This window comes from Thermobia domestica, chromosome 11 (genome assembly GCF_964235325.1).
Source record: "Thermobia domestica chromosome 11, izTheDome1.hap1.1, whole genome shotgun sequence".
In the NCBI taxonomy this organism is placed as follows: Eukaryota; Metazoa; Arthropoda; class Insecta; order Zygentoma; family Lepismatidae; genus Thermobia; species Thermobia domestica.
The window spans coordinates 239,688,135-239,703,763 of NC_137464.1; the positions used below are offsets into that span (position 1 = coordinate 239,688,135).

Genomic DNA, 15,629 nt, shown 5'->3' on the forward strand with positions numbered 1-15,629 from the left:
GGAAAACACGAATTTGTGTCAGGGAAAACAAGAATTTGTCAGGGAAATCGATCTTTACTTTTATGAGGGAACCCTGCACTAGTAACGTTGCACTTGTAATAGTAACGTACAGCTTTCCTACACTTTGCAGAAATACTCCACCAGCGGAAATTAGTATCTAGTACAGTTATGTCTCATATAAAGTCAGTCTTTTTTTTTTTTTTTTTTTTTTTTACAAATTTTCCAAAAGGTGGTCCTCATATTCTTAATCTCCACTAAGGGAATTTCTAAACATAAATAAATACTATTTGTAAATGAGAAGTTGATGCATGTTATTGGAGATCCTTACGCTATTCAAGAAATATTTTATTGTTTACCTAAAATTATATATTCTTACCCCAGAGCAAGAAAAACCAACTAATCACACAGAAAGATCGAAGTTCGAGACATGTCCACATGATGGCCAACGGTCTCATAAGAGCGAATGCTTGCGAAACCACTTGATAACCTATTGTCACCAACCATGGAAGTATAAGTAATGGCCATTTCTGCAAACAGATATGCATAATCAGCACTTTAATCATTTTTGAAATACAGTGTGTTCCGGGAATACACCGATAAAACTCACATACATGTTCAGGACCTTAATAGAAAAAAGAAGTTTGTCTGCAACTTTGGTCTGAAACACCTAATTGCGGAATTGAACGTAGGATGACTACACTGAATAAAATAACCGACAAACTTCACATACGTATTCAGGACATCAATACGAGATAACAGTGTATCTACGACGCTGTTCAGGAACACCTAATTACATTGATGATGCAAATTTAAGATAACCACCCTACGACCATTTCCATTAATTGCCTTAAGTTGGTCGCATCTCAGTAATTAGATATTTTCGACCAAAATCACAGAGACACTTTTTTTTCTTGTATTGAGATCCTGAACACATATGTGAAGCAATTATGTCAATTTATACACCCGGTGTTCAGGAAATTATATTTCACATGTGTGTTCTTAATTTTTTCCTTCAAAAACTTTTTTCATATTACTTAGGAACCCCTTTTTTCGTACATCAGGGGCCGACTAAATATTGACTTACGTGATCGCAACGCATCTTTGCTACCATTTTGCGACGAAGCCGATTGAATATCGTTCTTCCGAATCTTTCCGATCACAGTGCCTCCCAAAATTTTTCTCTTTGTTTACGAGGTGTTTGCGATTTTTTGCATATCAATTTGTCTGCATGTTATCAAACTGTAGACAGTTATTTGGACATGCACCAAAAAAAACTAAATCTAGAATTTATTATTATTTAATAATAAAGTATTAAATGAAGTATAATATTTAAATTAATATTATTTAAATCGAGAAAATTAACGTAAAATACTTTTATGATGTGCCCTCATATTCATAATCTCCACGATCTATGGAACATAATGTACACTTTTGAAGTTCTTCATTGCATAATGCATCAGTTTTAGTTGTTTACTTGCTCTCTGGAAACAAATACTACAAAACAGATAGCATGTTCATTCAGAAATTTGGTTTTAAAATTCGGATTCAAGACTTTCAATATGATAAATTTAGTTTCAAAATCGCAACATCTTACGACTGACCTCATTACACAAATTCCGAAAAAAAAAGTACATTTAACGTTGTTTGTTGGAAATTGATCGCACAGATGCGTTGCGATTACGCAAGTCAATATTTAATTAGCCCCCAGGTCACTCTATTGTTTATATACTTAGGTACTGTATATGCAAAAAGAAAATACGCTGTTAGCTTTAAGAAAAAAAGATGTCCAGCTTTTAACTGTTGAAATTATGGTCACCCAAGGCATACTTGATAGTTTTTGATATTTTGTTCTCATTTAAGAAATTTACTAAAATTCAGAATACTGGTGGGAAGCTTAATCCCTATAGCAGCACAGACAGTAGGCCCAAGAAGGAGACGGTAGAATACCCAATTGACAGCGTTGCTTCTATTAATTGGTCGTTTTGCTGAACATTTACAAAAAAAAAAAAAAAAAAAAAAAATGCCAACGTTGGCCCTACTTTGTAATTGGTTGCTTTGACAAGCATTTGCCAACAAATTCAATTACAAACATTGGCTCTATGTTATAATTGGCTGCTTTGCCGAGCATTTACTAAGAAACCTAATTGTCAACGTTGCCTCTACATTTTATTTGACTGTTTTGCCGAGCATTTGCCAACAAACTCAACTGACAATGTTGGCATTACGTTATAATTCATTGCACTGTCGAACGTTTGTCAACAAACTCAAATGCCAAGTTTGTTGGTTCCGTGATATAATTAATTGCTTTGCCGAGCATATGCTAACAAACTCAAATGCCAACGTTGGCTCTGTGTTGTAATTTGCTGCTTTGCCGAGCATTTGTCAACAAATTTAATTGCGAACGTTGGCTCTTTTTGTAATTGGCTGCTTTGCTGAGCATTTGTCAACAAACTCAATTACCAACAATGGCCCTACGTTATAATTGGTTACTTTGCCGAGCATTTGCCAACAAATTCAATTGCCAATGTTGTCCCTACGTATTAATTTGGAGCTTTGCCGAGTATCTGCCAACGTTGGCCCTACACTGTAATTTGCTGCTTTGCCAAACATTTGCCAACGAATTCAAACGTTGGGTCACCGTATTCTTCAACTTTTTATTTTTGCAATTACCAATTACTAACCATTACTCTTTATAGGGATTACTCAACTGTGCTGCTAGGAAGGAAGATCCTTAAAATTTTAATTATAACAAAATATTTTTTTAAAAAAAGTTTAAAAGCATAAATACCGAATAGACAGCAAACAAAAGCATCACTGAGAAATAACACAGACGTGCAGCATCCAACAGCCCAGTTTGCTCAGGGCTTATAGCTGTAAATAAATCAGAACAAAAGCCAGTTACTATTAAGGAAAAAACGTAATATGAGCTCTACTTGAAATATTATATTTTTTAAAAAATAAGTTCAATAATGTGTCTAATAGTGATATTTTCAGAAAAAAAATATTATTATCTATTTGGTCTAGGAATTAATTCGTGCGGTTGGTACGCACACATTGAAGCTGTAGTACAAACACTAAATACATAAATACCTTAAGAAAAATATTGTCCATCGCTAGCCACCACTTTCGCCCATCTGTCAGGCAATGTATGGATTCCGTGGCGAAAGAAGTCCTCATCCTTGGAAGCGATCCAGTCAGAGACCCATGTTTCGATATCTTCTGAAGAAGTAAACCGCTGTCCAATCAAATCGTTGTTCATGCAATCGAACAAGTAGTAGTCCGAAGGAGCAACGTCTGGTGAATACGGCGGGTGGGGTAAAACTTCCCATCCGACATTTTCTAAATAGGTTTTGACCGGTTTTGCGACATGTGGGCGAGCGTTATCATGTTGAACAATAAGTTTATCATGTCTGTTCTCCCATTCTGGTCGTGTTCTGGCCAGAGCTTGCTTCAAACGCATTAATTGTCGTCGATAACGTTCTCCATTCATAGTTTCACCCGGTTGCAGCAGCTCATAGTACACCACACCTTTCATATCCCACCATATGCACAGCATAACCTTTGCACAGTGAATATCTCGTTTTGGTTGTGATGGACCTGGTTCACCTGGTTTCACCCAGGCCTTTTTTCGTTTAGGGTTCTCGTAATGGATCCACTTCTCATCACCCGTAATAATTCGATGCAGAAACCCCTTTCTGCTCTGTCGTTGAAGCAGCAATTCGCAAATGGTTTTTCGTCTTTCAACGTCTCTCTCTTTCAATTCATATGGAACCCAATGTGACATCTTTTGAATCATTCCCATGGCTTTCAAGCGTTTGGAGACTGTTGTTTGATCAACGCCTAATGCTGCTGCAAGTTGTTCCTGCGTTTGACACGAATCCTGCTCGAGTAATGCTGTCAATTCTTCGTCTTGAAATTTGTTTGGCTGTCCAGCTCGCTCTTGGTCTGCCAAGCCGAAATCACCACTTCTAAACCGTGCAAACCACTTCTGACACGTTCGCTCAGCTAGAGCATGGTCACCATACACTTCCACCAAAATACGATGACTTTCAGTCGCAGTTTTCTGCATGTTAAAGTAATGCAGCAGGACACCCCGCAAAAACACTTTATCAGGCACAAATTGCGCCATGTTCACTTAACTACAAACTGGTTTTGTTGACGCTTTAATCCACTGCCCTATACTACGAACGATACGCGATGACAGGGGTTTGCAACACATGTGTGGATACACGGAACTGTGGGACGCTCCGTTCGTTGCGCCATCTCTTGTCCACCCGCACGAATTAATTCCTAGACCAAATATATTAAGTTAAACGTACTCGTATTTTCGTGTGTGTTTCACCTCTATACTAATCCACACCGTTGGCTTGATACATTGAAGGTAACAGTAGTAAGAAAGCAACCCTACTACTATTTAGAATTAAAATCCATTACGTTGTCTAGACATACTTTTAGATAACTTTTAGAAAGAGAGCCAGGCCCGTATCCACGGGGGGCAAGAGGGGGCCGGCCCCCTCCTAAATTTTGGCTGCCCACCATAACATTTCACGGTAGGCTTGCAAATGAATTATAATATGGTGATGAAGTATAACATGATTGGGTCGGCCCCCCCCTAACTTCTACCGGCCCCCCCTAAATTTTTGGACTGGCTACGGGCCTGAAGAGAGCGTAGGGTATTTAAAATTAGATACAGAAATATATATATATATATATATATATAAAGTTGAAGTCACAGCGTTTCTAGACATACTTTAAGGTAATATTAGAAAAGAGACAAAAGATTATTTAGAATTAGAATTAGAATCAACAGCGTTCTAACTAACAACTAGACATACTTTTAGGTAACTTCAGGAAAGGACTTGTAGGTTTTTAGAATTAGATGTAGAAATATATAGGTAAGTGTAGGGAAGAGACCGCAGGCTATATGGAATTGGATAATATATAAAGTTGAAATCACACCATTATGAAATAAAATGAGGGCAACCAATACAGGAGATAGAGAAAAAATAAAAAGTTGCATGCTTTTATCATTTCGTTATTTGATTTAATAATGATGATAATAATTTGATCACCTTTCTGAAATGAAACATCGTACATTTTGAAAAGCGATAAACCAAAAAATAAAAAAAATAAATAAAAATAAAAAATAAGAACGTCAGAAAGGGACAGGAATATGTCAACATTTCCATCTTCTTGTAATAATGCAATGTTCGATATAGTCCTGATTATGGACTGGAAACATCATGAGTGCATCATATTACACAAAATATTACATTTGTTCTTGGTAAGACAAGAGACATATTTGAAACCTACATAAATGCTAATCTTCACCTCTAGCACTGTATATACTCTAAATAAATTTGTATCTCTAGTTCTTACTTTTTCTTAGGTAACTCCTGGTGTTCTCAGGGAGACGCTCTATATATTCATGGAATCTCCCACGCTGATTTTTGTCCATCATTGAAAAGAATTCTAACAAACCTTCAAACTGGAAATATAAGAGAAAATCAAGAACCATGTTTTTAAAACAAATCCACATTTAAGGCCAACTCCTTGATTATTGAACAAAGATAAGTATAGTTAGTTTGCTACACTGATTTGAACTGTACAGCACATTTTGCAGATCGGAGGGAAAGCAATGAAACAAAGTTGAACTAAGTGCACTCTATCATACACAAAAAGAAATCTTGAAACGTAAACCACTGCTAAGGAAGTACATTGCTTGTCCACAATCAACATCAGATACGGAATAAGTGTCAATACAAGTTTCTGTCATTGCTTTGTTTCAGTATCCCACTAATATTCTGTGAGCCATCCACAAGGAACAAATACAACACATCTTTGATTGGACGTTATTACTTCTGATTAGCGCCTCTGTACGTCAATCGCTACATACATGAATAGCACTCCCGCAGGGGCTGATCCAGGGGGACGATCGGGGCAATTGGCCCCTCCAGAAGAGGAAACCCCATATATCCCATATATCCCTTCCCCTCCCCATGTTGCGGGGTACGGCATCGGAAGTATCATCGTTCATCTCAGCAACCCCGAAAACTGAATTTGATACTGATATATGATCATTTCGATCATATATATATCCCCTCCACCTCCCCCAAGCTGTAGGGTTGAATTTGGATTTAAATAGCATCGGAAGTGTCACTGTTCATATCAGCGACCACAAAAACTATAGATTTGACACTAATATTGGTGATTTACGATCATTTTTTAAATGTCTCTCCCTTAAGTTACACCGTCGAAGTGATATGGCAAAAACATCTCAGATTCGAATTTCATCTGGGTTGAAAATTTAATCGAGATCGGTCGAGTGGTTCAAGAGTTATTACGTTTTATTCATATATATATATATATATATATATATATATATATATATATAGGGTGCGGCACGTAAAACTGGCCCGTCGTAATATTCTGATATATTGTGTGTTTGGCAACACTTAAATAATTTACCTTCCCACCAAGAGATGGCGTGTCAAGGTCGGGTCGACTTACGTGACCTGCAGCAGTCACGTGCAGCCGCAGCCAGTGAAACTTGTCGAAACCAGTTGTGAAAAAGGCCTCGTTGTATTTTGCCGTATTCGATACCCGAGCGTGTTGCCATTGTTGAAGGCTTCATTCTCACTGGATCTTTTGTGAAAACAAAGAATTTGTTTCGGGAGAAATTGGTCGACAGAAAATCCACCAGGTACCCTTGCATGATGAGAAGATTGGTGTTTGGTGTGCCATTTCCGCCACACGTGTTATTGGGCCCATATTCTTTGAGACGACAGTGAACAGTGACGTGTATATGGGAATCCTGGAGAACTTTTATACACACTTGACCGAAGAGGAGCGTCAGTTATGTTACTTTCAGCAGGACGGTGCAACATGCCACACATCAGCTGCATCATTGTCCCTTGTGCATGAGATGTTTACACCAGAGAGGACAATCAGCAAAGGCTTGTGGCCTCCTCGGTCACCAGACTTGTCCGCGTGTGACTTTTACTTATGGGGACTGTTAAAGGGAAGAGTATACGAAACAAATCCACACACAATTGAAGAACCGGGTTCGATTCCCGGCGGGAGCTCATGTGGTTCGGATTCCACGTTAATCAGTAGGTCCACGTCTCATATAGCCTCGCTGCTGAACGGGACGTTAAACTCAAAATCAACTCAACAATTGAAGAACTCAAGACCAGGATCCAGGATGTCACCAATAGCATTAAAACACAAGAACTAACAAGGGTATATATGAATCTCCTCAATCGTGCTCACATGTGTGTTGAAGTGGGCGGAGGACACTTTCAGCACCTGCTGTGAAGGCTGCTGTGAAGGTGAGTAGTCATATTCAATACATTACATTTCATTTTATGTGTTCACTTTACGGGCCGGTTTTACGTGCCGCACCCTGTATATATATATATATATATATATATATATATATATATATATATATATATATATATATATATATATATATATATATATATATATAAAGAGTTATTAAGTTTTATTCATTTCATATATTTGCATTTCATAAAATCGCATGGGGCGGCAAATCGCCTAAGGCCGGCCCGGTGTATTCCTCAGACAGAAGAAGTAGAAGGAAAATTAAGAGAGAATGGAAGAAATCACGAAGAGAATTAAAAAAAAAAAAACGTGGATGATTTTGAATAGTAGAGAAATGAGATGAAAGTTAGTAGTAAGCAAATGTGGATAAGAAAGAAATGAGAGATAGACCAATTGATGCTGACAACACTGGTAGATGATAAGAAATATGTGGTTGAACTACCATAAGAGAATGCAAACGTAAGTCTGCATTTCATAAAAATTATTTAACACCTAACCCTTAATTCTAATCTAGCAGTGCAACGTTATACAATAGAGGATCCAGAGGATAATTTTAAGGATGGAAATATAGATATGTAGCATTTCAAGGATTGAATTATTCCATACCTGCAGAATATTTGAAAAGTGAAAATCCTTAATTTCTTCTCCATTGAATTCCGTTAATGAGGTAGGAGCGTAATTATTCTAGTTGTGTGGGTTTTGGCGGATAGTTTATTTGTGAAATTAAATTTGGATTTTTTTTTCATATTCATATGAGTGTCAGGGTTTTCAGACAGGGAAGTTTTATTTGTTCAAGTTTAGTATCCCCTTTTAACACAGATACTGTACAAAACACAGGTCTGCAGTAGCCAGTGTATAGCGTTCACTGTTTATCAGAAATTGAACCCCGCGACTACGTGCACTAAAGCCTCTCTCGTTAGCTACTAGATTTAAGGGGAAAAACAAGGGCTGATAAGGTTCATTTTAACCATGATACAGGCAATATTTTCTAAGAGAGAAAAATAACGATCTGATTCTTACTGTCTGCTGGGGTAAATATCAAACCTCAAATCCCTTTTGTGGAAAATACAGGTAACCAGCGGCGCAAATCTGTCTTCAACATTGCGGGGGAACGGGTAACACTATTCCCATAATCTTTTCTTTTTTCTTTCTTTTTCTTAAGAGATTCTCAAAATATTTATGAAGTAGAAAACCAATGTTGTGGAGGATGAGGAGAGCAGAGTTGTCTTCAACATTGAGAGGCGGGAAGATTTGAGGTTTATTCTGGGGGGAGATGAGACTCATATTACGATAGATGAATCTGATTTTTGAGGTGAACCTGTTGTCAGGCGATGTAGATGAAGTAGAGGTACATATCAGAATTACAAATCAGTGTCGTGAACACATTCTGAAATCTGAAATTCATGTATATTTATAATTGGTATGTTTCTACTTAGGTGTCCACAATGATCCACAATAAAATTTTTGCACATTTGTTTTATAATAATAAAAATAATGACTTCCTCAAAACTATGAAGAAAGTAAGTAAATTATGTATGACGCAACAATACCCTTATTTGAGCAAAATGATGATAATCTCAATAGCATTATAGGAATCATTACAGGAATTAAACATAGTTGAAAATAGACTAACAATAATAAATGGCAATGAAATATACCCTATTAAAGAATACGATTCCTTTTTTAAGAATGAAACAAACTAAGAGACATCAATTTCATCTCACGTTCCTTTGTGGCTGTCGGACACAAATCATTACAAATTTCAAATCGGATTATTGGGGTAAAAGTCCCTCCAGTTCCAAGATTGAGGGAGACATGTCCCTATTATCCCGCTGGGATTTTCGCCAATGCAGGTAACTAAATCGTCCTCATTGTCAAGCCAAAAAGAATTCTTGACATTCATTTCTACATGAACAGACGCTCAGGTATGTGTAATGATGCTCAAAATTTGTGAAATAAAATTCGAATAAACCAAAATTCATAAATAATTGTCCATAGTAGATTAATATATCTCTTCCTTCGAAAATAGGTTCGAAGGATAGAAATTTCTGAAATTTCATTTTATTTGATTATTGCATATCAATTCGTTTCTAAGCTGCGATTTTTAGAAACGCTTTTCGGGTCTAAATTAAGCACTTCTGAACACATGTTACTTACGGCTTCCTTAATATTATTATCATTTTGAACCAAGAAACTAATCATTAAATAAGTTACCGTAATATCTGAATTTGTGCAACGCACCTCTGTCAAGGCTTTACTGAAGAATGTACCAGAATCAGTATTTCACTTACATTATATAGCTCATGAACTTCGTTTACTCTTATGAAAACAATAATTCATGATTTTTTTTTCTTCCCATTGTTGAGTATTTGATCAGACATTTTCAGGACCGAGACCAGATGAGATTAGATCCATTTCAAGTCTTTCAAGGATACAGGTGAGTGTAATCGACCAAAAATACTTAAGCAAACTGAATATAAACATATAGTAAGCTATTTTACATGACTTTGTCCGTAGTAGGAATCAATCCCGAACCATGCGTAAAGAAAGCATGAACGTTAGCTTCGTGGAAATAAACAGAATAACCTTTTACATGTTGAGTTCTAAGCTACAAACTATGATTGGTCCAAATTTGCTTATAATTTCCATAACATGTTCAGATTGTCCTTTCTAAATGCTTTCTAATTATTTTCGCTGAAATCTACAATAGACCTATAATGTAGAAGTGAAGACTTACTATGCCTGCAAATCCTATTGTCTTTACCAAGACTTCTGCATTCTTGTTGAGAAAGCTAACGATTTTAATGGTAAACAAAACTGTCATCTTTCAGAATCTGCAAAAAAGAAGTAAGTTGCATTAGCAAATTTATATGCTTTTGCTTTCCAAGTAACTATCTTATTAAGGAAAATCATCCAGCTGAATCCCAACTTGGGCACTAACTCGACATTAAATCTAAAATGAAATGAAATCTTTTAGTTTTACGTCCCATGATTATACCGGCTAGGCCAAAGGTGATGGTGATGACAAGAAATGAATGAAATGGTGGAATGAAGAAAGTGGGAGGAAACGGGAGAACCCCCGAGGAAACCTATGCACACGGGGTTTGTTCACCACAAAGTTCACTTGGCGCGAGTTGGGATCGAACGAGGGACCGCATGCACCAGAGGTGAACGCTCTACCGCTGCAGCCCCTACTTGACATTAAAAAATGCAAAAAGAGAAAGAGGCAGCAACCGCAAGTGTGGAAAATGGACAGCTTAAAATACAAGTCGACGGTACTTTGCAGCTACCTCGTATCTGAGAAACAAAACACAAATTTACAGAAGAAAAAAGTTTGAAAAAGTTGGAGATTAGTTAAAAGTCGCTGGCTTCCAACGTTTTCGAAGGTGCTTTCTCTTCTCCTGTAAAGTTGTTTTTTCGAGATACGAGGAAGCTGCAAAGTACCGTTGAAGTGTGAAATGCGTATACTTATCGCTCTGTAGAATATGTGACAGCGCTCCAAGAGCCTTACAGAAAATCTAGATATCAGTAGAGCATGCTCCCACCATAGATGTCTAAATATTCTGCAACACAACGAAGGATATAGAGAGAAAACAGCAAAGGCGGATCCAGTGGGGAGCGATTGCAAGAAGAGGAAATTTTCTTATTTTATATACTGTATAAATAAAACCCCTCCCAGAGTTTGGAGCTCTTAAAAGTAGCTCTAAATAGTAGTATTACAACCCACCGTCCCCCAGAAGTGAGTCCTGGATTCGCCCCTGGACAGCTTGTATGTTTATAATGTTTTAGGCTATATAATAACTCTGAGTTAGTTATATTATAATTATAGAAATATTTCAAAAATAATTCATATATACCCTACCAAGTGTTCAAATAATAACACAAGAAGTCGAATTTCTTTGAACTACTGTAGTTTTCGTAGATTTTCTGCATTTAACATTATTTTTTTAATCTTCTTTACAAACGAAATTACATACATCTACTATAGATACGTAGCTTCCTCTCATACTATACAGTATACATAGAACTATCCAAAAAGAACAAGTTTCTACAAGATTGTCCACACACACACACACACACACACACACACATACATACATACACACACACACACAAAGGATATCGTAAGATACAGACCATAGGAAATGATATCATAAGATACGAACCATTATCCTTAATAACATATATTTCTACAAGTTATCTTTACATGTTCTTCTGCGGTTGGCAATTCATGTCAGCGATACGTTGCAAAAACTCATTAATTGTAGTTGGAGGAGAAGGTAATGTGCAAGACATCGTGCAATAATGCACTAGATATGCTCAATCCGCGAGAGATTAGTTGAATGCGCCTTGTCAAGGAAGCAGTGGAGCATTGTCTCTATCGAGAAAGTGTAGGAGACCAATGCAGTCGCAAGTTAACATTGGAAAGTGTCTTCTTATAAAAGGATCATAACTGAGCCCATCTTATCGACTGGCCAAAGATCTATCAACGCGTATCAGGATCTAGTGGTCATTGAATCAAATCCAATGGCACTCCATACTACAAGGCAGTGCCAAACCAGTATGGCGATGAAGAATTCAGTGTAGTCCAGCCAATTGCTACGATACTATCACAGCCATAAGCAATCATCATAATGCTGCAGAGGGGATGCATATTCATCCAAGAAATATACACAGTATGTAGTGTTATTCGGCTATTTGTGCACGATGGTCTCGGTACCATTGCAGCCGCACACGCGTATGCTATGTAGTCAAAGGGAACCTTAGCAATAGGTTACCACAGTTCGAAAAAGATCACTAATTGCAGTGCAACAACTCGAGTAAGTGCACCAGTATTTCAGAGGTAGCTCTCCGATCCGCCATAGCTATGAATACAAAAACTATGTCCTCTATGTCCGTGGTATGACACTACCTATGTCCTTCTCTATTGTCTTGCTGGAGTCATCTACTCCATATCTATATAATTGCATTCCGTGCAAACCGATGTCACGGAAGGATATTTCGGAATCGTGATATGCCATATTTCCTCCACAAACAAAGGCGGACACATGCTGGATCTGTTACCGCATTTGACGAAGCATTGTTCAACCTTCAAAACATGACATCAGTTGTCCACTAATGAACGGTGCCTCTTTCTCCTACCAGAGATGTGCGTCTACGCGTAAAAATCGATAGTTTACTTTTATGTGTCAACTATGCGTAGACAATGTAAACAACGTAGACTATGTAGAATATGTCAACAACACGTAATTTAATATGGCATCGTGGACAATAAAGGAGCTTTATTTTGTCGTTACCTTGCGAAATTGCGTACAAAATAAAATGCCTAGACCAGCGAATAGTAACTTTCGAATACTTAGATTCGTCTTGATGAAGGAAAATGAAAAATATTATGCATTTTGTAAAATATGCAAGAAAAAATTGGCAAATACAGCATATTCAAGATTGAAAGCTCACAGGTGAGAATTAGTTTTGTAAATCTCATTATAAAAGCAGTGCTCGAAGTGGAAAATCTAAGGAAGTGGTATGTGCAGAGCAGAGTAAACATACAGATTAGATAATTCCCTCTACATTTTTATATGTTACTCGTTTCCCTAATCTTTCGATGCACGCATATTTGCGGATCCCAAACGTTTCAGATATCCTCTGATCTGATTGGTCGACACAGATACGATATCACAAGACATGATCTACATATAGCACAAAGTAAACGGCAAATGGTGTCGGTTCTGGTAGCTGAGTGGGGTAGCGCGATATGCTAGTGAGGGAAATATTTTTGGCGTGGGTTCAAATCCTGCCTACGGACAGTTTTTTTACTACTTTTTTAAAATTTTTATAACACTTCTTTCGTTAAAATAAAATTAAAAATAATATTCCAAAAGTGATTCAACGATCATTTTTTAAACATTTTCATTAAACTTCTTTCATTAAAATAAGTTTGCCCTTGTACTATATAGATCCACAGCAAATGTAGTAGTAGTACGTTGCCCTTGTACTATATAGATCCACAGCTAATGTAGTAGTAGTAGTAGTAGTAGGAACGGGTTAGAAGCCCCGCAGGGGTTGTTTGGGTTCTGTTCTCGACATCAAATTGGTAAGAATGCTGAAACGTTTGGGATCGGCAAAAATGCTCGCTGCACCGAAGCGAAACAACTGAATGAGGAAATATGAACAAACGAGCACCGAAATTGTTCCTTACATTTGATAGTGGTTGTCTACATAGTCTACACGGGAAAAGGTGTCATGTAGATTACGTATAAATTACAGTAGACAATCGCGTAGACGTAAAATTATAGTTTACGGCACATCACTGTCTCCTACTGAGGTTTCTGCTTCCAGAGGGATTGATGTGTCGTGAAACTTCACTGCTAATCATTTTACTGTCCATCTATTCTCTACACATTATATAAATGTCGGGTCAATCCGATGACTCCTTTTTTCTTATTGCATGTTTAATATCCAACATTGTATAATCATCCCGGTCTTTCTAATAGATGAACTTGATATAGTAAACGATAAGAATTCGTCACAACTATTTTAGCATTTTAAGAAGTGTAAAATAACGTTACGATATATATTTTTTGTTTCTCCATATTATGTTCCACTAAGAGTCTAACATTGCATATTACCAGGTCCTTCATACACAGAAAAAATAGTTATTAAAAGGTTCGGGCAACCTTAGCAAACTTTCTGTCTCCAGTTCTTAAAGTAAATAATGTTATGCTTTAGTTATTACTAAAATAATATTACTCGTATTAGTGAAGTATGAACAAAATAATAAGGTATTTTCAGAAAATTTCTTCCGAATGAAACTTACACATGAAAAGTACACTTCCCGTTTGTGGATTTTTTCAAGAGAAATTATTCATACCAGATATGGAAGTCATTTATGAAATATGAACAGCATCGCTTCAGAATCCTTCGGTACTTCCGCAACATTTTTTATAGAGTTGGTGAGTACTTCAAATTATATACCCCTGGTCAAACTCCCTCTATAAAAACTATTGCGAAAGTACCTCAGGATTGTGAAACTTAGATATTTGGATAGGGGACATACTAGTTCCTAAGTGAAGTCTTGACCCGACAACGGTAAGTTCCATAGTTTTGGAACTATGGGCCTTTAAATTTCAATTTTTTATGATTTCGGCAGCCTATAACTCCGAAAGGAAGCATTTGTGCACCCAGGTTGATCTATACTTTTTGCCTTATCTTTGTGTCAGGAATCACCTCCCAAACTTGTCGGTGTTGTTTTGAAACACCCTCTATAATAATTCATATAAGTTATGACGTGATTCAATAATGCATTTTCCCTGTAATAAACTCCTCTAAAAACGTCTAGGTGTGTCTCGAAAGCCAAGTAGTAAAGCTTATTGATATTATTACAATTACAAATATCTATATGTAAGTGGGCCGCGGTGGCTCAGTGGTACAGCGTTCACCTCTGGTGCTTGGGGTCCCGGGTTCGATCCCAGCCCCCGCCAAGTGAACATTGTGGTAGACAAACACCGTGTGAGTGTGTTTTCTCGGGCTACTCCCGTTTCCTCCAACTTTCTTCATTCCACCATTTCATTCATTACTCATCACCGTCTCCTTTAGCCTAACCGGCATACGCGTGGGACGTAAAACTCAAAGATTTTATCTATATCCAAAACTGTGGGAGTTATTTTTCTATTTAGATATGCTCATCTCGGGTATGTAAGTAGAAACAAAAGAAGAAAAATGGAGGCCTTGAAAGTAAAACGTAAACAAATTCACCAGTGTTCAGAAGATGTCTATAATGCACTGATCTGAGTAGGTTGGTGGGTCGTATTGGGTTATGATGCATGATGGGTTACAGTGGGTCACGTCATGCTGACCCACGGCCCACCCGATTTCTGAAAATTACCAGTTCTGGATTTTTTTTCAGGGAAATGGCATTTGTCGCACTATAGAGCTCCTATTGAAATATTGATGTATGAAATATAAACAAAATCGTAAGAATCATTTTTGAGAAAATCGCAATTATGTATTTTCACCAGTCATTAAACTACATTTACTAGTGGGGAAGAGGTTGGAAGAAAATTCAAAGAAAAAAAGGAGCAGAGATTCTTGTAAAATCTTAAGCTTAAAATTTGGTACGGACATGTTGAATGGTATGCCCTCTAAGTAAGTAAATACATTTACATCGAGACAAAGAAAAACTAATGTTTTGTCATTTAGAGAGCCATGAATTCAATTTATTTTACGATTACTATACTTTCTTTTCTTCTATCGTCCCTCGAAAGTAAAAACGATTAAACGCA

The 15,629-nt window shown here is 37.1% G+C and overlaps 1 protein-coding gene across 2 annotated transcripts in view; it reads right to left on the bottom strand.

Annotated features, from left to right (window-relative positions):
- LOC145663791 (uncharacterized) overlaps positions 1-15,629 on the bottom strand; it is a 38,765-nt gene that overhangs the window by 11,574 nt on the left and 11,562 nt on the right. For both annotated transcript variants that reach the window (XM_081729882.1, XM_081729881.1), the window contains exons 2-5: positions 10,085-10,181; positions 5,380-5,488; positions 2,789-2,871; positions 377-527 (exon numbers count right to left, since the gene is read on the bottom strand). In XM_081729882.1, coding sequence (XP_081586008.1) covers positions 377-527; positions 2,789-2,871; positions 5,380-5,488; positions 10,085-10,171 — 430 coding nt within the window. In that variant the 5' untranslated portion in view covers positions 10,172-10,181. The remainder of the gene's footprint in view (positions 1-376; positions 528-2,788; positions 2,872-5,379; positions 5,489-10,084; positions 10,182-15,629) is intronic.